Source organism: Corella eumyota, chromosome 7 (assembly GCF_963082875.1).
Source record: "Corella eumyota chromosome 7, kaCorEumy4.1, whole genome shotgun sequence".
Lineage (NCBI taxonomy): Eukaryota > Metazoa > Chordata > Ascidiacea > Phlebobranchia > Corellidae > Corella > Corella eumyota.
The window spans coordinates 2,899,158-2,924,470 of NC_137496.1; the positions used below are offsets into that span (position 1 = coordinate 2,899,158).

At 32.4% G+C, this 25,313-nt stretch overlaps 6 protein-coding genes across 8 annotated transcripts; 4 read left to right on the plus strand and 2 right to left on the minus strand.

Annotated features, from left to right (window-relative positions):
- The first annotated feature begins 34 nt into the window (after positions 1-34).
- Positions 35-4,149, plus strand: LOC145760132 (BTB/POZ domain-containing protein 17-like). 2 transcript variants are annotated; one of them, XM_082574006.1, is made up of 9 exons: positions 35-120; positions 1,298-1,378; positions 1,542-1,695; positions 1,915-2,157; positions 2,301-2,528; positions 2,647-2,765; positions 2,971-3,178; positions 3,306-3,487; positions 3,561-4,147. In XM_082574006.1, exons 1-9 carry the CDS (start codon positions 41-43, stop codon positions 3,805-3,807), a joined length of 1,542 nt encoding a protein of 513 aa, XP_082430132.1. In that variant the 5' UTR covers positions 35-40; the 3' UTR covers positions 3,808-4,147. The 2 variants fall into 2 exon arrangements, with proteins under 2 accessions (XP_082430132.1, XP_082430131.1); XM_082574005.1 differs by lacking the exon at positions 35-120 and having other exon boundaries at positions 654-1,378; positions 3,561-4,149.
- LOC145760137 (target of rapamycin complex subunit lst8-like) lies at positions 3,825-14,328 on the minus strand. 2 transcript variants are annotated; one of them, XR_014286578.1, is made up of 9 exons: positions 14,102-14,328; positions 13,933-14,000; positions 13,714-13,860; positions 13,216-13,366; positions 13,050-13,128; positions 12,686-12,812; positions 4,492-4,655; positions 4,156-4,332; positions 3,825-3,862 (listed from the first exon to the last, which is right to left on the minus strand). XR_014286578.1 is itself a non-coding variant. In XM_082574013.1 (8 exons), exons 1-8 carry the CDS (start codon positions 14,219-14,221, stop codon positions 4,220-4,222), a joined length of 969 nt encoding a protein of 322 aa, XP_082430139.1. In that variant the 5' UTR covers positions 14,222-14,328; the 3' UTR covers positions 3,911-4,219. The 2 variants fall into 2 exon arrangements, 1 of the variants encoding a protein (XP_082430139.1); XM_082574013.1 differs by lacking the exon at positions 3,825-3,862 and having other exon boundaries at positions 3,911-4,332.
- LOC145759848 (ADP-ribosylation factor 3-like) lies at positions 9,974-12,375 on the plus strand. The gene is made up of 4 exons (XM_082573701.1): positions 9,974-10,277; positions 10,603-10,713; positions 10,868-10,992; positions 11,622-12,375. The coding sequence occupies exons 1-4, from the start codon at positions 10,112-10,114 to the stop codon at positions 11,793-11,795; spliced, it is 576 nt and encodes a 191-aa protein (XP_082429827.1). The 5' UTR covers positions 9,974-10,111; the 3' UTR covers positions 11,796-12,375.
- Positions 14,329-14,741: 413 nt separating the features above from the next.
- LOC145759657 (protein JTB-like) lies at positions 14,742-15,143 on the plus strand. The gene has a single exon (XM_082573505.1). The coding sequence runs from the start codon at positions 14,742-14,744 to the stop codon at positions 15,141-15,143; it is 402 nt and encodes a 133-aa protein (XP_082429631.1).
- A 36-nt stretch (positions 15,144-15,179) lies between these two features.
- LOC145759156 (uncharacterized) lies at positions 15,180-21,502 on the plus strand. The gene is made up of 12 exons (XM_082572914.1): positions 15,180-15,647; positions 15,746-15,894; positions 16,120-16,968; positions 17,126-17,211; positions 17,368-17,485; positions 17,827-18,016; positions 18,295-18,453; positions 18,602-18,729; positions 18,808-18,981; positions 19,160-19,320; positions 19,585-19,822; positions 20,188-21,502. Exons 1-12 carry the CDS (start codon positions 15,424-15,426, stop codon positions 20,385-20,387), a joined length of 2,676 nt encoding a protein of 891 aa, XP_082429040.1. The 5' UTR covers positions 15,180-15,423; the 3' UTR covers positions 20,388-21,502.
- LOC145759157 (U4/U6.U5 tri-snRNP-associated protein 1-like) lies at positions 21,459-25,309 on the minus strand. Its single transcript, XM_082572915.1, has 13 exons — positions 25,087-25,309; positions 24,443-24,830; positions 24,189-24,377; positions 23,926-24,104; positions 23,691-23,856; positions 23,501-23,602; positions 23,333-23,424; positions 23,113-23,254; positions 22,875-23,040; positions 22,624-22,806; positions 22,474-22,559; positions 22,245-22,401; positions 21,459-22,104 (listed from the first exon to the last, which is right to left on the minus strand). The coding sequence occupies exons 1-13, from the start codon at positions 25,233-25,235 to the stop codon at positions 21,764-21,766; spliced, it is 2,340 nt and encodes a 779-aa protein (XP_082429041.1). The 5' UTR covers positions 25,236-25,309; the 3' UTR covers positions 21,459-21,763.
- Positions 25,310-25,313: the final 4 nt, after the last annotated feature.

A 25,313-nucleotide genomic window follows, 5' to 3' on the forward strand; every position in this document is an offset into this window, starting at 1 on the left:
AAATTTATTTTTGTTTTCTGCTGGTAATGGTAGGGTAAATATGGCTGCTAAAACAATAGCTTTTCAGTCAAAGTCCTCTTCTACAGAGTCGGGAAATATGGGATTAGCACCAACTGACCGGTAAGTAAAATATAATTCTAAGTATAACCCAACAAAAGATATTAAATTAATTTGGATTTGCAAAACGCGTTAACCAATTTATGTTAAAAATAGCTTGGGATCAAAAAAAGAGCAAATTCAGCATTTCAACTTTAAGAAATCGCTATTTTTCTTAAGTACTGGCAGCAAATACTTCAATTTACCAGTCCTCTTTATTTTAAAGTGTCCTTACATTTATCACACGCTTATACGAGGACATTTATTAGACCCAAAGTCTTTGTAATAAGGTCCTTAAGAAAGTGAACAGGCTGCTTGTATTTGTACAAGACCGTCGCAAGATTCCAATTAGGGTTTGATCTAGTTTTAACTTGGTTTTATATAGCAAGGAAAGCAATCTGGAACAAGGGGTTTTATTATATTCAGTAGTTCAAGTAGCTAATACAAATTGTTTGCGTCCTTTGAGGTGCAATTAAGACTTAGGTGAAAAACAACAAAGAGTAAAAGGCAAATTGACCCATAAATACCGGTTTTAACTTAAGAAATTTCTTACTAAGATGTACAAAGGTCTTCAGCATCAGCCCACTTTTATTTATACAGAATGCAGTGACGTCACGGAGGTATTCGTGACGTCAAAAGACATAGAAAAAGAGCTCGCAAAAAAGCTGGCGCCCGACAAGAGCAAGCGAAAGACAAGGTTTCGGATGACGCCCACTAACAAGAGTTATGATCGAGATTACGACGAGAGGTCGACACCACCGAAACTAGTTACAACACCGACTTCGATCATAAAAGATCCGTCATCACCTTTGTTACGCCACAAGCCGAAATCGAGCGTCGAAATTGTATCCGATGACCACGAGTACGACCAAACCGACCAATGTGGCCCCAACTTTATGACCATAACTCAAACCAAGTACAAGCAAAACAACAACGCTAATTTACACTCACGACTTGACACAATACCTGAAAGCAAAGATAACAAGAACGCAATATCTGCAGATCAGGATCGTAAAGCTAGCGAGTTAGAGTTTATAGATTTTGCGAGAGATTTTGGAAGGCAATGCAGTAGACGCAGGACCTCAGAGAGTCTTTTAAATCCGACGCAGTACGATACATATCTTCAGAAAGTTGCGTCGCGCGATCGGTTGCATGGCGACGGATATTATTCGTACAATCACCCTGATTCTCCTTTTTACAGTTGCAGTCCTGCCGACGTAAAAGCTGAGATAGAAGGTCACGTGGTTGGAGATTTGCTTTCGTTCTCAGCTAACACAATGAGGTAAGACGACTTTATATTTGAAAGCTGTTTAAATCTGTTAATACTCAATTTACATACCATGACTTTAACTTAACAAGGCATTTGTTAATTACCCAGTAAGATTCAGTAACTAAATTTGTTGTGCAAAAATGAATTAAAGTTAAACATATATTCCTTTTTTTAGATATTTTGATAATCCGGACTTGAGTGACTTGATATTAGTTGTTGGTGAAAGTCGATTTTATGCTCATAAGTTCGCACTTGCTGCGCAGAGCGACGTATTTCGAGATTTGATGATAACAACAGAAAGATGCACCAACTGCCCGGACTTTCAAAAAGTTTGTAACATACTAAGTTAAATTCATATATAGGTTAGGGATAACATCTTAAAAACTTTTCAAATTAAACACGTTATTTCAAAAATCTTAAGTTGTAACAAATTCCCATTTTACTTCATTGCTAAATGTTGTTATCTTTTTTGTGAAATGTTAAATGCTTGCCTTGAAAGAACTAATACTTGCTTGAAAGTTTAAGTATTCTAATCTAATATGTTAAAGGAGTTAGAACTGGATGAATCGGAAGAATGTCAACGAGTTTTTGCCACATTTCTCCGCTTCTTTTACTGCGGTAAAATCACGTTCACACCGGACTCTGCCCTACCTTTGTTGGTCTTATCAGCCAAGTACAGAGTGGAGTCATTAAGAGCAGCATGCGACGCATTTATAACAGGAATGATCGAGGACGGAGACCTTAAAAGTGCTGTAAGATGGTTGAAATATGCGGCAAGATACGAATTACATGTAAGCAAATTAATAAATTGTAGATGAATAACAAATAAAGTACAAAAATCCACCGATTTGTAATTTTTAAGATTAGTATTTGATCAAAATAGAAATTAAACCAATGTAAAATATGACGCTAAAATGCCTTGATTTCTTATCAGGATCTAACAGCCAAATGTGTCGACGGAGCTATTGCTGATAACATAGAAGAGCTGATTGACTCTACAGAGTGGCTTACATTACCTGTTGATTGCGTCGAAGCTATTATGAAGAGCTCAAGCTTGCTTATACCTGATGAGTTTTACTTGTTCGAGGCTTTACAAAGGTGGTTTATTGGTAAGAGGAAAGGAAACGAAGACTTAAACGAATTTGTCGAGGATTTAAGAAAGGTAATGTTTATATAACTGTAAATGTTGAACTTTAAGCAATCTATTGAATAGTTTAAGCATGACATTAACAAACAATATCTCAAGACATTCAAATTGTTTCTTACGACCTTGATTTCAGACTTTTCCACAAATTCGTTTCTCCCAAATGGGAGGAACACAGTTGTTAGCTGTGGAAGAATCACCTTTGGGTTTACAATACAGATCAATCGTCCGCACTTACCTAAGCGATGCTTACAGGTAAACTCCCATAATATATCTGGTCTCATATTTCATATTTCACTTTGAAAAATACCTCTACTTATAGGTTAACACTTGGTTTACTATAGCAATATGCGGATTTATGATTTGCTGTTTACAGATACCAGATCCTGTTTAAGTGAAATGATTGGGTAAATACTAAATTTGTTATAGCAGTTTTGGGCTTATGCTTTATTGTTTTTAGATACCAGATTCTTGCTAAGGAGAGCCCAGAGTTCCAGGAGCCACAATATTTACCACGTGACTACACGGAGAAGAGTCGATGCGTTCACGTTTTCTATCATCCGAGTCGAAATAAGAGAAGTGCTCCTTCCGTGTTTTACGGCAATGGTCGGTGGGAGATTCAACCGAGGAGATATTACGACACAGTGAACGTCGTTATTATCCTCAAGGTCAATATATTTAAAAAAGAAATACAATTGTTAAAATGTAGTACTATTTTATTTAATATAGAGTATCTTTGCATTTGGTTAAATTTGAAATTTTTTTTAAACACAGAAGTTATTTTATGCATTTCAGAAACCTCTGGATTACGATGTCAAGGTGTTTATATCGATCCTTATCTACAAACGGAATGGGAGTATCCAGATGAGATTGAGGAGGAAGGCTTGTATTCTACGAGCGATCGAAACAGTGCCACGCGCCACGGCACTGGCTGGAGGCATCCTGTCAAACGCCACCTCTCCAAACAACACACCAAGGTAAAAAAGAGATTGTGTTTTAATGTATGAGGAATTGCCTTCAAATTCCAAACATATAAATTCTATCTTACAGATCTGGTGCCTCGTCTTGCAACACTTCTCCTCCGAAAGATACGAGTCACCCAGCTACCAATCCCCACCCGCACAGGCCGCCACACGGGCCCGCTAACAAGCTTCATGGACCCCATAATGGTCAAGAATACTACGCTATCGATAACATCATCAGTGACAACGATTTTCAGATGGCAATGAGTCAATCAAGTCCTTCTGGGCTAAAGTTGGGGGTGATAATACGTACATGGGGAGTAAACATGGTGTAGTTAACAAAGCGGATGTTAAGTCGGTTGTGTAGATAATACTGAAGAATTTCAACGACTGCTATTAAATAAGCTGAAATATTATATTCGTTTGACTAGGTTCCCTATTTTATTTATGGGTTAAAATTGCTCTATTGTATGCTTTTTGTACAAACTTTATAGAAGTTAACAAACGCCCCAATATATTGATTAAATAAGTTTTATTGGGCTTACTTAATCGCCCCTTAAACAACAGGTTTAATTATCATTTTTGGGTTATTTAATATTAAGATTGTGGCATTCGACAATTGCTTTTCCAAAGAAAATAAATAATCAACATAAAAAAATGATCAACAATAGCATAGTTCGTACATTTTCCTTTTGCTCGACCTGAACCTCCTTTCTTTTTGACTATCCGTTATTGGGCGTTAGTGAGTCACAGATAGTCATTAAATGCTAGGCTAACAAGTGCTTTAGTGTGGCCGCTGTATTCCCGTTTTACATCTCCATCTATAATACTCCAAAGACGAGCCACGCAGTCGGAAGAGGCTGTAAAAAAAAACTTTAAAATTTATATTCTTTTTACTAAAAAAAACTAAACAAAGAAGCACTTTTATTTAACACCCTTTTTACCTTACGTTTATTAATTAAATAAAAAATAGGCTTTGGTCCGAATCGAACCCCAGACCCCTCCCACAAATTACAAACCTGTTACAATGTATTGGGAGTCCGCAGAGAAGTCGCAATCCCACATCCAACCATGTGGAGGATCAGCAGGGTCCGCACAATTTAACTTAAGGGTACTGAGTAGTTGAAAATTCGAAGTCTTCCATATATTAACTGACTGGTCAGCTGACGTCGTAGCCAATAGTCTAAAATGTACATAGTAAGTTGTTAATAGAGATTCTTAAATTGAGATATTTGTTTAACGTGTGGTTAGATTGGAATGTGAGATCTAATAGATATCGATCTAGTATTAATATTGCGTAGTTATTAACGAGTTTCGAAAAGTGATTTTGTCTGTGTTTGTATTCAAAAAAAGTTTTAAAAAATACCTCAAAAATGAGAAACTATTAAATAAAAAAACACATTTTTTAAAACTTAAAAATAATTTAGTGTTTAATTTTTTAAGGATAATTTTTTCACAAATTTGAAAACACCAAAATCCTTTTAGGTTTTGATATAATCAAGATAACGTAATCTTCAGTATTAATCTAAATCCATATCAAGATTTCGTAGCTAATCAACGTACAGGGTCAAAGTGAAAAAGATACGAATTTTTTTTCTTATATCCATAGCGTATTGGCGCGCAATATTTACAAGTTATAAGGGGGACGCGGAATTTGAGGGAATGGAAAATGAAGGAACGGAAATTGAAGGAACGGAAAATGAAGGAACCGGAAAATGAAGGAACGGAAAATGAAGGAACCGGAAAATGAAGAAACGGAAAATGAAGGAACCGGAAAATGAAGGAACGGAAAATGAAGGAACCGGAAAATGAAGGAACGGAAATTGAAGGAAAGTGAAAAAAGGAGAGGCGGAATCCTAAAAAAATAAAACGCGGAAATTCCGTTGACTATTTATTTGTATTTAAGTCAATATTATTTTAGAAATAAACGGGCATTTTATAGAAGAGGGTTAGGGTATGCTGGGGTAATAAAAATTAACTTATTATCGCTTATCAGTTCTCGAATAAATGACAGTAAACCTAAATAAACAGTCAACGGTATTTCCGCGTTTTATTTTTTTAGGATTCCGCTACTCCTTTTTTCACTTTCCTTCAATTTCCGTTCCTTCATTTTCCGGTTCCTTCATTTTCCGTTCCTTCAATTTCCGTTCCTTCATTTTCCGGTTCCTTCATTTTCCGTTCCTTCATTTTCCGTTCCTTCATTTTCCGTTCCTTCATTTTCCGGTTCCTTCATTTTCCGTTCCTTCATTTTCCGGTTCCTTCATTTTCCGTTCCTTCATTTTCCGTTCCTTCATTTTCCGTTCCTTCAATTTCCATTCCCTCATTTTCAGTCGACCCGTTATAAGCACATACATACATTAACGCACAGTCTACAAAAACGCAGTCAAGCGTTAGTACGAGCTCATATACTGCTTTCGTTGTTATAGCAGATAGGCGAATAGATAAGTTGCTAATTTAGTAAAGGTTAGCTAGAGTGGTTTGAAAGTTAGAGATTATTTAACAAAACACTTCATTTAGGTTGCAGATATATCAAGATATTAGAGAAGGGTAACAATGCCAGTTTTAATTCGGGCACACTTTGGCCAATGCTGTTAATTGCAGTTTTTTTTGTGATTTGTTATATATATTTTGGTGATTTTTAAACAAGAAGTGTAGTTTGAAGTACGACATATGTGCTGAATCAATTCTGCTTTAATGTGGTCAGAGCGTACAAAAACAACAACACCGTTTCATCGTAAAATTGGGAGGAAATTGAATGGGTTAAATCAACGCCAACAGTTCTTTAAATGTCGACTTTATTGTTCGGGTAAGGTAGGATTAGCGTAGTATATGATCAGGTTTTGAACCTAAACCTAAAGGACGAAATTGTAAAATGATTTCAATTTAAAAATAGGCTTGAATTTAGAATATATTCGAAACGAAAAATGGGTTGATAGGAACTAAAAAAAACTAAATTAAAAGAAAAAGGGTAAAAGAGCATTGAATTAAAACCAGATTACAAAAGCCAAGAAAGTAGATTAAAAAGAAAGTTAACACACGACAACGGGTAACCTAATACAACAAAAACAAAAGGACACAGCTTTATTCATGTTGTAACCTTATACCTTTGTATAGAATGTACACAAACGACGGACAATTTAAACGGTCGCGAGTTCCCTTTGTCTTCTAAGTTAGAGCCCTGTTTGAGGTAATTAAAATTAAAAGGATTACCAGCCGCTACTTTTGAGTGTTTGTTGAACAAGGTTTTGTATTGATTGACAGCAGGCATTGAAACACAAGTGGAGAGGTACTTTGAGTCAAACATTGAAACATTAAGCGTTAGGAACTAAGTGCGGGGTAGAGTTGTAATTTTTATTTATAAATAAGGTCCGCTAACCTTAGCATATAAGGTAGCCAACAATAGAGACACAACCTCTATAAAACGTAATTGAAAGGTATGTACACTGTTATATTAAGCATACACATATATATATGCAGACATACAGACCTATTTATACTTTATATAAAGGCGTATCGCTAACGTAAAGTACATGAGTTATTCATCCACTTAACTATAGTTCGTTACACAAATAAGACATCAAATAGTTGAGGTTTCGAAACAAGACACAAGGTTTATAATACGAGACTTAAAAATTAATAACTGTAAAGATTTAAAAGCTCGTTATAGAAAAAAATGCTGCTGTTTTATATACGATTAAGCAATAGTTTGCCTAAAGAAATTACATTGTAATTTGTCATATCTGTTATGTATTCTGGGAGTAGAAAGCGGAAATTTTTGAAATTGATTTTTTATTTTTGAGAAATTGCCTTTCGAAGTGTAACCACTAGCAGATTTTTATTGCAACTTATAGAAAATTGGTTAATGATTAACGTTAAACATGTGTGAGATTTAATTTGTGTGTTTTTTATCAGTAAGTGTACTACTAAGTATAGGTAAGACGTTGTCTAATGTATAAAGATGCTCACTAAAATGTAAGAACTAAAAAAATGCCAAAAATTTTGATTTTTTAAATAATAACTAAAGCGAGAATTTTAACAATTGAATCTTTAATAGAAAAAAAACTTACTATCATGTAGTTACACTTAGTTTAAATCTTGATTTAAAAGTTAAATAGAGTTATTAAAAGTTAGTTTTAATGCTACTCAAACACAGTGTGGCACTGTTTAATAAAACTCAGCTGGACGCGGATTTAAACAGATTTAAAACTGCGTAAAAATTTCATGTTTTCAAAACAAAAATTGGTTCTGTTTATTATCAAATTGAATGTTGTGAGTGGTAACATTAAACATGGATGTGTAGATTTTATTTGGAACATAAATTTAAGGTTTGTTGTTAAGTTTTTGTTTTTAAAACATTGAAACAAAGCTAAAGTTTTCGGTGAATATAGAAATATCGAAATATAATTTTTGAAGTGGTGCCTTAAGAAAATGGTAGTTTTTACAAAAAAAATTGTAAAAAATGTTAGTTTAAAAATTGTGACTATTTTAAGAAAATGGTTGTTTTGGCAAAAAATGGTAAAAAATGTCAACTTTTATAAAAAATTACAATAAACGAAAACTATAGGAAAGTCATAAAATTATTTTTTTCGGAAATTTTTATTTTCGATCGTAAACAGCGGGTTCTTTTAGAGCGAAATGTGTATTGTGATGTCATAGCGGAATGCTCGACACGTGATCTAAGTAATCGCAAGTTCGTGTTTGGGAGGTCACGTGACCACCGGTAGGAAATGTCGTCTGTTATGCAACTCTTTGATTTGTGACGTTTTGAAAATCGCATAACCAATTTTTATTTATTTTTGGAAACTTAGAGTCTCCAGAAAAAAATGTAAAATTAAACAGAAAAGCTTTACAATTTGGTAAATTTTCAAAGATAAATTACTCATTAAAACAAACGGTGCAATAGGCTAAAGTTTAGCCACAACAAATCGTATTTTAAGGAGTCAAACAACGGCGATCCATCATCGCAAAGTTTACAGCTATTTGGTGAACTAATTAAATAATTGTTTACACAGATTAACACTAATGTTCATAACAAAAAAAACTTGTTTGGAGAAAATAGTTATTAAAGTGGGTTAGCGATTTCATTTAGCGTTAAATTGTAAACTGAAATTTTTGTAAGCATCTTTGCAACTATAATCACATAAAAAAAGCTTTTGCGAAATATTTGTAATCCTAAAAAAATGAAAAATGTTGATTACTAGCAAGCAGTACACTTGAAGTTATTTACAAAACCAAAAAACATGTTTACTAGAAACTCGCTACCCAAACCTTTCGTATATATTTCTATGTTATGTTGTTTTAACATCATTTCAACACAAGCTTCATCGCCGTACAAAAACACCTGTAATCTGGCCTGTCCATCAAATCAGTTCAGGCCATTTGATTGGTCGAATAGATAGCATGGCTCCGCCTATCCGTAATCGTATCTCGAGGCTATGTATATACGTACAACGGTACCGCTTTCTATGTAAACCCAGCAGATTAGGCAAGTGCAAGTGATTCAATGTTTTGCCTGGGCGAGTAATAGCATTGTATATTGCGTATTTGTTTAAGGTTATTCGTGTACTGTATATCTTTTTACCAAAAAAGGTAGCACAATACTGTAAGAATAGTGCAATTTTGAATTACCTAGGATATGCGCATTGTAAAAGTTGACACTATATAAACTGGGTTACATACGTCATAGCTCAGCATAAACCGAGTCAGAGTTTGGAAATTTGCTCGTAGTCAGAACATTTCATTGCAAGAATCAAAAAAAGGCTGACTACGAAATTTAGAACAGTAGGACACTTCTGACGCATACGGAATAATCTATGACGTAATCGTTTGAGCTATTTCGAGTTAAAAAGGTGGGCAAAAACAAACCTACTTTAATAACGAGTGCATACATGTAACCAAACTGAGTTTAAATATCAGATATGTAATGTCAGACGAGGATTTTCGAAACGTGTTAGTAACAGTTTGTTAGTTGCACGTTTTAAGTGTCTTCACAAGTTTAAAGTATTTTGCATCTACACGACATATGCGAAACGTTATAAAACAAACAAGTAGCTACCAGTTAACACAGGCCTTAGCGAATATATAACCGACATGAAAGATGTTTATTACAAGCTTTGGCAGGTTTACGCTAAACTTACGACATGAAATATAAGTGTGAATGACTTGTGTTTATTTTAAGACGGTATAACATGCAAGGTTAGGAAGGTTCGAAACGCTAAAATTTATTGTGATCAATCTTAATTGCGTTATTTTTTCTCCTATCTCTTATGTAGCAAATATAAATTTGCTAGTATCTGCACAATTGATTTTACTTAGTCAGTATAGGTCACAAGTGTAATAATAGATATAGCCCGAACTAAATTTAAGAAGTAATTTCTTAGTAACGCTTGCTTATTATAGAAAAGTTTAAAAAGGGCAAAATAGTTGTCTGGAAATTATTAAAAGAAATAAGTCCGTAGAAGTTTTTTTTGTTACTGTAAACTTTTGAATTTGCAATTTTGATTGAAATTTTTATTTATTCAGGTGCAAATATACATTTAAATTAGCGTACGTGAAAACTTTTATAAAAATAGGTTAGTAGGCTGCGTCTAGGCTGCGTCAAATATTTTTTTCCGAATTTTAAAACGAAAAATTTGAAAAATGGGAAATTCTGGAAGTATTGAAACTCCAAAAAGTGGATTACTAAAAAAACTGTTTAGTCAAAAAGAGGTGAGAATATTAATGGTGGGACTGGACTGTGCTGGAAAGACCACAATTTTATACAACTTGAAAATGGGAAAAGTAGTGAGAACGATACCAACCATCGGTAAGTAAATTTTTATTTAAAAATTTAAAATTTAAAATTTATAAAATATTAACTTGAAAAATATTGTTTTAATATATCTACAAAAGTGAAAAATTGTACTAAACAATTGTAGTATTTTAACACACCCATTACCATTCTTTTATAAAGGATTGGTAAAACGCTTGACTACATTTAAAAAGGTTTAACAACTACTTTACGTAAAAAATAATCATTAAAAGTTTTAGTCCCATATCTTCAAAATTATTAAAAAATAAAGCAAAGTTAACAAAAAAAAAACATAAATTAAAAAGTTAAAAAGTTATTATACCAACATTTTTATTTCAAGGTTTTAATGTTGAAACAGTGGAATACAAAAATCTAAACTTCTCGGTTTGGGATATTGGTGGTCAAGATAAAATCAGACCTTTATGGAGACATTACTTTTATAATGTACAAGGTAAACAACCAATAAATATTTAAAAATTAAATTTTTTTCTCATTTTAAAGTAGATCATTTCAAAAATGTTTAAAAATCAAGAAGTTTTTGGAATGTTGATTTAAAGTCTTCAAGCATGCAACAAAAAATAACTGTATTCTTTTTTTTAATCTAGGTTTAATCTATGTTGTGGATAGTAATGATCGAGAAAGAATCGAAGAAGCAAGGGAAGAACTCCATAGTCTGTTAGAAGAAGATGATCTCAAAGACTGCAAGTTATTAGTCTTTGCAAACAAACAGGTAAACAACTAATCCAACAATATTTTTATCCACAACATAAAATTGGACAGGATTAAGCCTAAACCTTTAATACCCAACACTTAACATTAAATTACCATGCACCAGGCCTGTAATCATATAACACATAGGTATTGGTTGGTTATGTTAGGCTTAACAAGGTCAATCACACCTGCCGAAAACCAACATCACACGCTTTAAACCTTGTGAAATTTCGTATTAAACTTTGTGTGGTCCAGCTAGATATAACATACAGTACAATACACATATTATACTAGTCCTTTAAGTTGTTTTTTTATTAAAATGATAACATGACATAGCAGAGCATACATTATACTTAGGTTTGGTCATGACTTGAAAAATGCAGGTATTGTCATTGCCCTGGGCAAGTATATATCTCTACAAATATGTTCTGTTTAATCCTATGTAAACCACACACTTTAGCATAAACACTTTGGCCTTTAACTAAATGATTTCAAAGTCAAATTAATTTCTGTAAATAACAAACCCAAAAACATACTAATTGTAAAACTAGGACCCAATGTAAAAAAAAATATATATATATATATTATAAAACTTTTTAAACTTAAAAAATATATCTTTAATCAAAACTTAATTTATTTTTATTTTAGGATCTACCAAATGCAATGAGACTAGAGGAGATAAAAGAAAAACTAAATCTTCATTCAATTACCAACAGAAGATGGCACACACAAAATAGTTGTGCGGTTTCAGGACAGGGTTTAGCCGACGGACTTACCTGGCTTGCCACTCAGTTTAAACTGGGTAAAAAGGGAAAATCTTAATGTTACCCCCAAAAATTTGTGATATTTTTACGCTGAAAATTTTTGAATGCCGAGAGTTTAAGAGAAGGACTTAGTTAGAATTAAAGATATTAAAATTAAGATATAACAAGTTTCAAAATTAAATTTGAGTCAATATATTGGTGTATTACATTAAGCTATTTAAAATGTTTGATTGACTTAATATTATTGGTTTAAGTTTTTGTTTTCATAAAAGCGCTAAGTGTTTTATATAATTTTAGAGTTTTAATAAGTTCTAAACATACACTGTGAAAAAATACAAATATTCTAATGTTACTTAATAAAATTTTTCATTTCCAAATCTTGGACCGTTAATTTTTAAAAACAAACTAAGTATTGAACCATTTTGTAAACTCTAGTTACACCAACTTATATAAATATTTTGTAATGCATTTTTTACTGACCCAAATATAATATTAAATGTTCTTTAAAGTCACATTCGATCATGTGCTTTAAAAACAACATAGTTATGTTATTGTTTATGTATTGGGGCCTTGAATATGCTTTATTGCCAATGTCTTGTACTAATTTAAAACCGTGTATTAAAACACTGTGTACACTATTTGTTGTTTTACATTTTTCCTTAATTTAAGTAATCAAAATTTTGTAATAAAGAGGCAAAGTTGATAAAATGTAAAAGAGATAATCTAGTTAGGCCTACGTAACCAAATGTTACTTGGCTCTTTATTGCCATCTTGTGGCAACAACCAACAAGCAAAATTTCAATAGGCACATTAAAAAGCAAAAACTCAAACTTACCTTAACTTAAGTTACTTAACTCGACATAATTGACCTCTAAGACCCTATTAGTTGGTAACCTTTTGTCTTAATTTCTATAAATAATTTAAACTAAAAACAAAAACTTAACTTACACCGAGTCTGGTGAAAACTTGCACTTGAGTGCGTATCTTGAGTGGGCTTTAAGTTTTGCTCGAGGGTTGACTTGCATGATGCCTTCAGGAGTTTTACAGTGAGAAACACTCCACACAAAACAAGTTCCTACAAATAGCAAAAATATAATAATATAAAATAGTAAGTAAAATTGTCGTCAACTTAAAAAAATCAAGGTCCTAGGTATAATGCCAACTAGTGGCATTTCTTTTTATCCTTATAAATGGACTAAAAATGCATATACCAACACTATCATGCAATACCAATCACAAATCTATAAAAATTCTAATAGCTATATGCCTTCTTTGAGAAATGGTCTTTTGAATGTAAAAATTTTCTTATTACCTTGTGTGTTAACAGCAGCCAAATAACTAGCATCAGGATCAATATCAACACAATTAATTGCAACATCTGGTTCTGGTATCTTGAAAAAAGGGCTCAGGTTAAATTACAAGTTACAATCTAATATTAATCATACAAGAGCATATTAAGAATAAAAGTAACTACTAACCAACTGTTCAGTCTTGTTTGATTTGAGATCCCATATATTTATACAACCACTTTGGTCAGCTACAATCAGTTCTGCTTGGTTTGGGTGTAAACATACTGATGTGATTGGGGCGTTAACTTGAAAAACTTGGTTGCATTGACCAGTTCGATCCCTTTATATAATTTTAAAAACAAATTACACAATTTACATTTACAACAATTTAAAAAAAAGTTAATCAAGCTATTGTAGAAAGTTTTAGATATATTTATTTATTCTTCGTTACGCCGACCCAGTCCTGAGTTGCCTTTGGAGTTTGAGATATTATAGCTTATAACTGCCTGATAATTAAGCTGCTGATTAAGTGTTCGCTCAGCAGAAGTTCATACCATTTGTAACACCTTACTAAAGGGTGCTACAGCAGGAGAATATTGGGAATCAAACCCAGGACCTCGTGTAGTAAAGCCAAATGTTGTGATCATTACAACACGCTGCAATATAAACATTATTAAAATTTCTTACCTCATGTCCCATATTCTTGCCATGCAGTCCTCCCCTCCTGTATACATCCATTTTCCATTTTCCTGGAATCCAACCGCTGTCACGTTCTTTCCAAGTCCATCATAACAAACAACTGGGTTTGGGGTGGAAGAATTGATGTCGTACATTCTTAATAAATATTTAAAAGTTAAAATATTGCATACAAGTGTTTTTGGTTATTAAAAATAGGTTTAAACCTACCGCACATGCTGATATCCTGCTGCAGCTAACAACATTCTGTCAGGAGTAATTTTCATGTCATTAACTTGCTGTAAAAAACAAATTCATAAAATTTAAAAAAAATCATTTTTATACAAATCAATACATAAAAAATAAGTTTTGAGATGTTAAATTAACAAGTTGTACTTACTGAGTCTGGGTGTTGAACAGTTCTTACACATAGTCCACTGTGTGCTTGCCAAAAACGGATAGTATGATCATAGCTTCCCGTTGCAAGGATCACTGAATTGTCGTTATTATCACCGGTCATTTTTACCAAATTTCGCCTTAATATTTTACAACTAAACAAACTATCTATTCCTTACTTGAACAACATAATATAATGTATCATTTGTAATATTAAAACTGCGTTTTACACGTTAATAAAGCACCTTAACTTGGTAAAACAGTCTACATATAAATGCAAGGTAAACATGTGATAGAAAATAACACGAATAGGGGACAAACAATTTTTTTATGTAAACAAAAAACTTTGCTTTTATACATGAGGTCCTAAGTTTATTACCGTTGAATTGTTTGTTTTACATTAAAGATAAATAAATATTAAATCATTTAATAATTAAAAAAAATTTAAATAATCTTGATAAACGCCATGTTTTGGTTACTACTTCCCTGTAGCACAGATTTAGTCATGTGTGTGTTGATGACGTATGCGCTGGCAAAAATGACGTAATAAGGTATTATCAACATAACCACTAATTAAATCAACTATATTTTATAAAAAGCTTTGCCCTGTGTTTACAGTATTTTTAGTTGTATGGAACAGAGTTATGTTTAAGAAAGAAAAAGTTATAGTAATACTTTTCGCAATTTTTAATTTAATTTGTTTGACGTTATCTGAAGAAAATGACCAAGAAGCAACGAAAAACACATGTTGGAAGACTGAAGATTTCACAATAGAGTCATCCTGTCACCAATGTTCGTCTCTAGAAATAACAGTTCATAAAGAATGTTCAAAAACTGGATATATTGAAGAAATAAAATGCGAAAAATCGGGTTTTACGACTCGCAGTTGCGCCAAAGATAAGCTAATAGAAACGGTAAATTTCTGGAAATTCGAAGGTTCGATGATTATTTTAAGCATGTTAGTTGGAGCTGTTGTTATGATGCGAATGAGAAAACTGGAGAATGAGAATAACGAAAGAATACAAAGACAAATATCAGCGTTATAACATAAACGTTGTTCTTATTACTTTGTTTTTGTGCAAGGGTATACATTAGTTTTTTAACTGCCATGCAATGTTTAAGGGGGCATAGAAGGTGACCAAACTGATCTTGGTGATAAGTTACCATTTTAGTAATGTTTTATACTGTATTGTATAACAATTTTCATTATTTAAATAACATTGTTTTATCTAGTTTGAAATATCATGTTATATTTTTTCTTTTAAAAATTTATTTATTGTTGTTTTCTTTTTAGATCATATAGGGTTTTAAATAAATGTCTTAAGTATGGCCAAATTTAACCGCAGCAATGAATGGAATATATCACGATCTGTTGTAATTGTCAACTTATTCTATCTGTTCTATTATGGTGGCAAAGCATGTCTGTTTCCATTCATCACCCTGTATTTTAGAAGCCTCGGTCTATCGGCTACTCAGACAGGAATTCTTTGCGGATCAAAGTACCTTATTTGGAGTATTACTGCCCCCTTGTGGATATTTTTGGCCAATCGGTAAGTGGATTTTGTGTATCTTATCTTGACAATTACAAGCATACACATGACTTTATATTTTGCTCTCTTAAAAACTTAGTAAAACTTTGTTGTTGCAGACTACAAAAGACAAAGGTTGTGCTTGGTATTTCGTTGTTACTAAGCATAGCAAGTTGTCTTTCCATCACTTTAGTTCAACCGGCTAATGTGACAAAATATTTGGCTCCGTGCTTGTTAGAAGAAGGGCAACCAGCATTATTACCATCAGGTGTTTATTTTAACTTGAATAATATAAATAAACATATTGTGTTGGTTATATTAAGTGTTTTGGTTAGTTAACCTTAAAAGTAATCAAGTCTAGGCTACTTTAAAATCAGATTTGTTTATGTTTTTAAATTATTAAAGTTTGATCTGATCAGTAAATCCTTTTAGTCCCAGCCACATTTTAGCTCAGAGTTATAAATTATTAATTCAACACGATCTTGATTTTTAGATGTTTCAACTCTTTTGCCGAATCAAACCCAGAGCGTATTATTGACAAAAACATCACAAATAAACACAGTGACTGAGCCAAATGTTATTCCAACAACAACAACATTATTATCTTTACTAACAACAACAACAACAATGACGAAAAAATCACCAACAACAACCTCACAAGCAACAAAAACTGAATTGTCTTTAACAACGTTAAGTAGTCTACCTTCTACAACATTTTCTTATAAGAGTGACGAAAATCTCACAAATTATCAATTAGCAGTTTCTCTTTTACCTGATGTTATTAAAAGTGGTGTAAATGACGAAGAATCAGTAAAAGAGTATCTTGAAAACAACAAGCGAACCAGTTTTTATCCTGAATGGAAACTCCATGTATTACAAACAAAACTTGTTAGTTTATTAGAGAAGAATAATCTGATCAAGAAAGATGAAGAAATCAAAGAAGAAACAAGTGATAAAACAGATGAAAAATCTGTTTCTGATGCTGAAGATAACAAAGTCGAAATCAACAAGAAAGAACAACCAACTCCAACAGAGGATTCAGATAAGCTGCCACAAGAAGAGATCCAACAAAATCCAGAAACAAAAGACAAAGAACCTTTGGAAGATGACTCGGAAAATAATGACACCAACAAACAAAATTCTGGCCAATCACAAAAAGGCAGTTCAAGTTCTACGCTTGAAAAATTGTTGGATCGATTGATTCCATTATACTTAGAGCGCAAAGAGCAACACCCAAGTTTAAGTATTGCAACATTTCTAGCACATGAGCACGGCACTAAAGATCTTAAAGAATCTGTTCAGAACTATCTGGAAGCTGCAATGGAACGAGAACTTGAAACAGGTAACTAAATGTTTTTTTATAATAGTGTGGTAGAACTGATAAGGACTTGAGTTATTTTTGTGTAACTGTTATGTGAATTAAACAAATAAGTTGTCGTTAAGTGGTAATAGTCAAGCAATAAATTTAAATTTGTTTTTTTAAATAAATTTTTGGACAGATAACATTGAAAAAAGAAGTATTAATGAGAATGAATTGAATGTTACCGAGAGTCTGAATCTAACAACAGATGCAGCAACACCACATGTAAATATTCTTTAAAATCTTTTATGTAAAACCTATTTAAATAAATCATCAAAGATGTCCAGCTATTTATTTTACCATTTGTTACATATCCTGTTTAATACTATCATTAAAAAGGTGTTATAATCTATTTTAACATCCTGATAATCCTCACCACAGGGAAACTACTTTAACACAACATTAAGAAAATCGATGGAAAAGTTAGTGAATGAGGTTCTGCCTAGCATTACCGACAATGTTGGCATATTTGTCCTACTATTGGCTATTGTTATAGCAGGTAATATAAACAGTAGTTCACATACATAAAATATATAATAATATTTTTTTTAAGTTCATGGATAATACTATAAAGAATTTGTAATTTTAATGTTCAATACATCCTTTAATTTATATTAGAATGTTACTTATATACTAAATGTCTACTTAAGTTCATATGCAAATTTTTGACATGTAAAAGGATATGATTATTGAATTAGAAACTTCCCAAAAAAATGCTAAAACTTTAAACCTGTAATTAAAAAATAGATAATACACTTAGGGTAATTATCAATTTTCTTGACTGTATTAGTTATTTATATTGCCCTAATTTAGTCTTAGAAAATTATTTACATTCTGTAGGTGAATCAATGTCCGCCCCAACAGAAATGTTAAGTGACAATGCATTCTATGAATTTCTCGACGAGCTTGACAGTCTGGACAAATACGGTCGCCACAGACTATCTGGTTTAATCGGGACATTCTTGTGTGGTATCACCATCTCGTTTATTGTTTATTTTTCACCTTGCGTGTTAAGCGGAACCATTGTCAGGTAGGTTATTAAATGTATTACTTAACTGTGAAGTATTGTCTTATCTTCCTTTTTGTTTAAATGCCTAGTGTTCAAGTAGGGAAATTGCTTCAGTAATTGGAATAAGTATTTAATTTTCAATGACTTGTTTACCTATTTCATTAAATAAAAGTCTTAAGAATATTATATTAACAAATAAGGCAATGCTTGTTTAAAGGGTTATAGCTTTTTAAATGTATCAAATAGTTAATTTTTTTGGGATTCTAAAACTTTAATCCAATGTTCATTTTTTTTTTTAGTTTTCACATTCACTTTTATGGGTTTGCCGTTCTCATTGGTTTTGCCTTTTTGATTGCCCCATTCTATCCTACCTATACTTCAAATTCTAACCACAGTAATAACAGGCATGGGATTGGTCTTTGTCCTTCATGTAGCAGTTTGTTTTGTTCAGATTGCAGGTAGATTATATTCCAACATTTAATCTTTTAACTTTTATTCAGTAAGACTTACTATATAGGGTCTAAATGAAATCTAGTTACTCTATTATGAAATCTGCACTAAAACTTAACAATATATTCTGTTTTCAAAGTTTCCTTTTGTTTTCAGACACACTTTGCTTTTGCTGACTGTATTCTTGGTTGGCGTAACTCAAGCAGCTGTCCAGGATTTTATATTATGGGAGGTACAAGACTTAGAAGGCTCCACTGAGGTTATATATGGCTCCTATGTGTCAGGTATAAGCAATGTTGCTCAATTTTTGGATTTCAAAAACGTACGAAGAAATTCATATATTAAAATTTTTATATTTTTAGCAAGTGCATTTTGTGGAATTATATCTATGATGATTTCACGTCGTGTATTGAAAGCATTGAAGCCTTGCGTCACTGGCCCCTTGTCACTGTTTTGTATTGCCCTACAGTTATTTCTTTATTCTTACATGTTCTTTCCATGGATGATTGTACCTCTTCAAGTCCTCAATATACTAGGTAAGAAAGGAATTAGTGAAGTAAAACATGGTTACTTTGAGTTGTCTAAAAAAGCAAAGCCCTCATTTTAAACAAACCTTTTCTACTTTACCATCTGTTGTGATTGGGTTGTGCTATAAATACAGATTCTTTAAATATTATGGATGAAAAACTGGGTTTAAAGTTGTCTTTTTTTCAGGTCAATCGTTCTTATGGGCTGTTATAAGTCACCAAACTAACCTGACAATGACAACATCTTGGAGTAATAAAAACTCAACAAGAAGGGTAAACGAAGTTTATGTTTTTGCAAGAGCTTCTCAACAAAGGGCTTTACAGACTGCTTACATGGCTACATACCAGGTAAATTAAAAACTATTTTTTTATCCGTGTACTTTTACTAATAAAAAAAAACTTAACATTTTAAATGTCCGGTATATTTTTTGTTACCTCAAAGGTCAAAACAGAAGGTTTATTTACTTTTGGGGTGGTAACTAAATTGTTCATTATTCACGTCATTATACCTTTTAAATCTTATGCTATACTGACTTTTTGACAACAAATGTTTAACAAATTCTAAAAAGCCTAAATTAACAAAAAATTAACAACATTATTTAATATTTTCAGGGTATATCATTTGCCTGTGGAAGCATATTAGCTGGATTCGCTTATGACCTTTCTGGTGGCAGTCTAATTCCCTTTCTCAGAGTTTCTGCAGGTTTCATATCAGGATGGGCACTGGTGTATATGTTGTATCAGTGTTGTTGTTTTCCTAACAGGAGGCAGAGAAAATATTCGAAACTGCTTGAGGATTCAGATGATGAAGAAGATTTTATTTACAATGCCAGCGACCACAAGAATTCATGTAAGTTTTGGATTTCTTAAGATGTTGTCTTAAATTGACAGTTATTAGTAATATTATATTATATAAATAAAGCAATATTTGTTTTTTTAACAATTGCAAATCTTTTTTAAGTTTTGCCAAATCAATACTCGAATCAATTTAATTCAATTTCGAGTTTAATTCATGACATTTTGCCTTTTGCTGTTGTATCAAAATTATTATTAGTTTAAGATATAAATTAGAGTATTTTTAAAGGCAAAAAACAAAATATTTATTGCATATTGTTTGTACAAGTAAATTCTTGATTAACCAACGTTAATTAAATGCTTAAAAATCAAGTTAAAAAACTTTGGTTACTTAAGAATAATTTGATTTTCTTTACTTAGGCTTTATGAAAGTGGATTCAGCTGGGGGTTATGTTAAAAACAACGGCACAAAACGATCAAAGAGGGTCAAAAGAAATCGGGGTTTGCGAGAAAAGAGAAGAAACAAAGAGGAATTGTCTTCCTCTTCAAACGACGAAGATTACTCCGAAGAATCTGATTGGCTAAAAATGGCCCTCAAAAAAGATTCAAGACGATTATGATTGGTCGATTTTTTGTGTAATTTTTTTTGTATTTTAGATAAAAAATTTAGTTTCACAGCATTTCGGAAACCTATTTATATGATGCAGTCATTCTTGGTACTTTTAGTTAGGTTCATGTTTCATCGGGTACTAATATGTCCTTTTTAACTGTAAAATAATTTAGCCATCACGGTATTTCTTTAGCATATAGGTAAGAGATTGTGGTATTTCGATTTACACCATTACAGCTTAACAGTATCAAAAATTTGCAGTATATAACTTAAAGTATTAATTGAACAACAACTTATAATTTTAAGCCATTATAATTATTTTATCTAAAATTCACCTTCTAAAGGTATTAACTTATTCTTTACTTCAAGCCTTAAGTGCCTTACAATTTCTTTCAAAGAAAAATTAAAGAACAAATTGGTCATTTTTTTAATTATAAATCGCAGTGCTTTTTAATCTTAAAGTTGCAGTCATTATTTAAATTATTCGGTGTTCTCTTCATAACTGTGTATTATAAGGCTGTGTTATTTTTTCATTTTGTTGGGTTTTATATTTTACACAGAATCACAGTCTTCAGATATGTTTATATGGTGTTTTATGCTGTTCATTTTCTTCATGATATAGGTTAGCTATCATAGAATTTTGCACTATTCTAGAGATTTTATGTATAATGTTGCTATAAAAAAAAAATGTTTTGTTTTTGTTCCTCCGAATTTGCACTCTCTATTCCGAATATATTTTTAAGTTATATTTTCTTTGTATAATTCTCACCACAAATTAAAAATAATCGTTATTTAAATATTAAAATAATCAATAATTTAATCCTTTTGTATATTTATTTAAATGAATGCTTACTGTTTTTGGTGTATTAGCCCAATGTGCAATTATACCCCATATAATTTCAATATACAAGTAGTTTTAGCTGCCTGTTTAATTCCTGATAATTCTTTTATTACCGTGCAATTACTAGTGCAATCAGTAGCTTTTCTTAACATACTAACAAAAATAGCCATTTTTGACTTAATTAATTTTTAAATTCTGTATATAAACCTTGGCCAAAATGTATTTTCAACATTTCGCAATATAGTTTTTTTTTGTATTTATTTAAAGTAAAGAATACCCATCATTGTAAAGGAGTTGTTGCAGTAGTAGTTCTTATTTTTTTTACTTTACCGCTAACAAAATGATTGTAAAAGTTAAACGAAATTAGTTCCATTGCGACTGAAAATCGACAGTGTTTTCAGGATGGTAAGCCAGCCAGTAATTTTAAATGTAAACATATACAAAATTTGGCAAAATGTTAGGTTTAAAACTAACTGTATTGCCACCTCAGAAAAAAATCACAATCAACTTAACTTTTTTTCAGAGAGATTGGTTGAATATTTTTATCATTTGTGTTTGGAAAGCGCTTCTCCTCCACCTGTCATAAGAGTTTTCCCTGCTCCACTTAAAACAATATAAGGACTTGATTCTTGTTTCAGTTTCTCTTTCATCATAGCAACAGTGTTAAGTGGAGTGTCAGTTGAACTCATGTGCTTCATCGTGTCTGCCTCAACACGTTTCTTCATCCTCTTCTCTTGTTTGGTTTTGCCGGAGCCTTTACCGTGGAAGCGATGGGATAAATTACGGAACGCCTCTTTGGCCGATAACCCACGGCCTCGGTCATCGACATACTCAATGGCAATGGTAGGCTTGTAATCTTTTTTCTCGTTAAAATCTTGGATCATTCCTAGTAGTTCAAAAAGTTTAAAAACAAAAAAAACTAAAATTTCCACCCCTTGCACAACCTCATGTATAAAACTAAGTGTTCCAACCACTACAGGCTGTAGCTTATATTGTTTCATGTATTTCTAGGATAAAAATACTTACCTCTGTCATATCTTGAGCTTCTATCTTTTGTGTATTTCTCGCTCGCATACTTATCCAAGTAATCGACCGCGTTCTTATCTTCAATGGCATAATTTTGGGCATGAAGTTTACTGTTCATATTTGTTGTAACAATTGTGTTTCCTTTTTTTGCTACTTCCTAAAAGATAGATTAACAAAAATGGTAGATTTTTTTAAGTTATTTAAATTTGACTGAAGGATTAAAACTTACGTTCAAATAACCCTTTCGCTTAGCGAGTTGTAAGGCCCCCATTACCCCAGCCCCAGCAAGGGGCTCTGCTTCAATAGGGGCATGATCTAAAAAACAAGACATTTTTTAAAATTCGTTTATTTTTAAATAAAATTTGGTAAAACAGCTCACCGTCATTTTCCTGATTCTTTGCCTTTTCTTCTGGTTTCTCTGCATCGCCAGAATTCACTGAGTTCCACTGAGCAGCTTGATTATCCTCTTCTTCATCGTTCTCTGGATCAATCTCCATGTCATCATCTTCCTGGAGGTTGGATGTGTTGTCAGTGGATTGCATGGTCGAGATAACATTGGCTCCTAAAAATAAAAAAAATATAATATAATATTTTTTTGTATGAAAGCTCAATTAGTGTCTTCAAACCTACCTAGTTGACGACAGAATTCATCGGTTGCATTTAAAAATATTGTGTTTGAAAATTGTTCTTCAGGTTTCTCTAACTTGATTTTTGTAAGGTTTTCAATGTGAGCAGCAACCTTCACTGCTCCCTCGTCCGTTTGTTTTATTCCACCAACTTTTTTCTTTGCTCTTCTCTAATATTTATCAAATAAAGGAATTAAAGTTTTTTAAAAAAAAAATTTGAAAAATAATTGAATTTTTTTTACAGATTTCTGGAGAGCTCTTTGTAGTTCATCCCCAGCATCGTCGTCATCTTGGATGACCTTTTCATCCTCATCCTCTTGTGACAAGTGAGTCTTCGTCACTTCGATCCCTTCGTTCCAACCTGGTATTACACCAGGTTTTGATCTAAAAAAGATGATTTCAATTTTTTAAAGCTTATTTAAATGTTTATATTTTTAAAATCTTCAGTTCAAGATTGTCTACCTTCTTTTTCCATGATCCTGGCCACCAACATCACCGGGAAGAGGAAGAAGATCGTCTGCTTTAACTCCAACTCGCTTTCTGACTTTTTTTACCTTATTTTAAAGCCAATTAATTTTTTTTTCCAAATGGGAAAAGAATAAAAATTTAAATGAAAAAATTTGATATTACCTTTCGTTTTCGTTTTTTAAATTTCATTTCTTCTTCTGTGAGGTACTCGGAAGCTATTTTTAATGGGGGTAATGACAGAGTTTCGCCTTTGGCTCGAATCTCCTGAACAAAAACAACAAGTAAAGGGTTAACACATAAACATAGATATGGGGTACAAAAATCCCCTTAAAAAAATTAATTTTTTTCCTACCTGTTTCATTGATTCTTTTTGTTGTTCCCATGAAGTGTCAACCATTCCTTTTGCTCCAATCGTGAACTTGTTTGATTTTTCTCCTCCTATCTCATCGTCATATTTCCCGAGGACCGATTTCGTCTTAAAGAAGCCCATTTCATCAACCTCCTCTTCTTCATATGCTCTGACAAAAATAAAGAGAATTAAAAATTTCTCAAAAAATTAAACAAAAAATTTAACTTTTAACTCTTACTTGTATCCTGCTCCTCTTCTTTTGATCTCCATGTTCTTCTTTGATTTCTCCACATCCTGAATGTTGATGCTGTGGAGGACATCTTCGTCATCACTAGCAAGGATATCTTTATCTTTGATCACCAAGATGGAATTTTTTCCCTCCTTAAAACTATCAATCGAGTGCTCAACATTGATACCCTAAAAATATTTTTAAAAAATGAAAAATTTACAAAATTGGATGTTTGTCAATTGGTTAAACTTATTAATATTTTTGACGGTGACCTTTAAATCTCTTTCGGTGTATGATTTATTTTCAGTTTTCACGAGTTCGTTGTCAACAAGATCTCCTACTCCGAACTCATCTCCAATCGCTGAGAGCTCCTTCTCCCGGTTTATCTCAACCTCCTTGTTCCTACTCCTAACCACCCAAGAGGATGCACTTTCTTCTTCTTCTTCTCCAAGCGTCTTGATCTACGAAAGTTCAAAAAATTATGAATATAAATTTTTTTTTTGTTTATTCATAATAAAAGTCTTACCTTGCCAAGTTTTTTGTCCAAAAGTCGCTTTTCTTTTTTGGCTTGAATCTTTTCTCTTAACTTCTCCTCCTTTTTTCTCTTCCAAAGGTCCTCCGCCGGAGCGTGAACAAACTCTTCCTCACCATCTTCTGCTTCACCATTGTTCCCACCTTGGCCTCCCACACTTAGTGGTTTGAGCCCCAATTTTTCCCTCAGTTTGTTTGTTTCAGCGATACTGAGACTTTCATCACCTCCACCTCCTCTATTTTGGGATGTTTCAGATTCCTCATCATTTGGAAGAACAAAAACTTCTTTTTCAACTGTTATAGTCTGTTCATTTTGTGTCTCATTAAGGGATTTTCGATCTCTGTTCTCTCTATCACGATCTGATCTACTGTGGCGATCTTTGCTGAAAATAGGTAAATAACAAAAACAAATTGACCAACAGCATTAAGAAGTGGTAAGAACACCTGACTTTACAACATAAGGTCCTGGGTTCGATCTCCACTGTTTTCATGCTGTTGGGGTAGCGGATGTTTTTCTATGTTTAGGTCGTAACTCGTAATAAGAAGAATAAAAAAGCACATGATTAAAGGGTTTATAAACAAAAAATTATAGTAGTTTATAAAAGCAAAAATTGAAATTTAATAATAATTTTTTAATACCTTGATTTGTGGCTTTTCGATTCGCGTTCATGTCTTTCATGTTTGCTCCGTTTTTCGCGAGGACTTCGTTCTTCGGAATCCGAACGTCGCCGATGTTTACGCTTATGGTGATCTTTTTTAGATTTGTGGTCTCTTTTAGATGAGCCCATGGTAAATTTTAAGTCAACTTAGACAATATGTTAAAGTTAAATAGGCTGCAGAACAGTCACTACACACGCATGTGATGT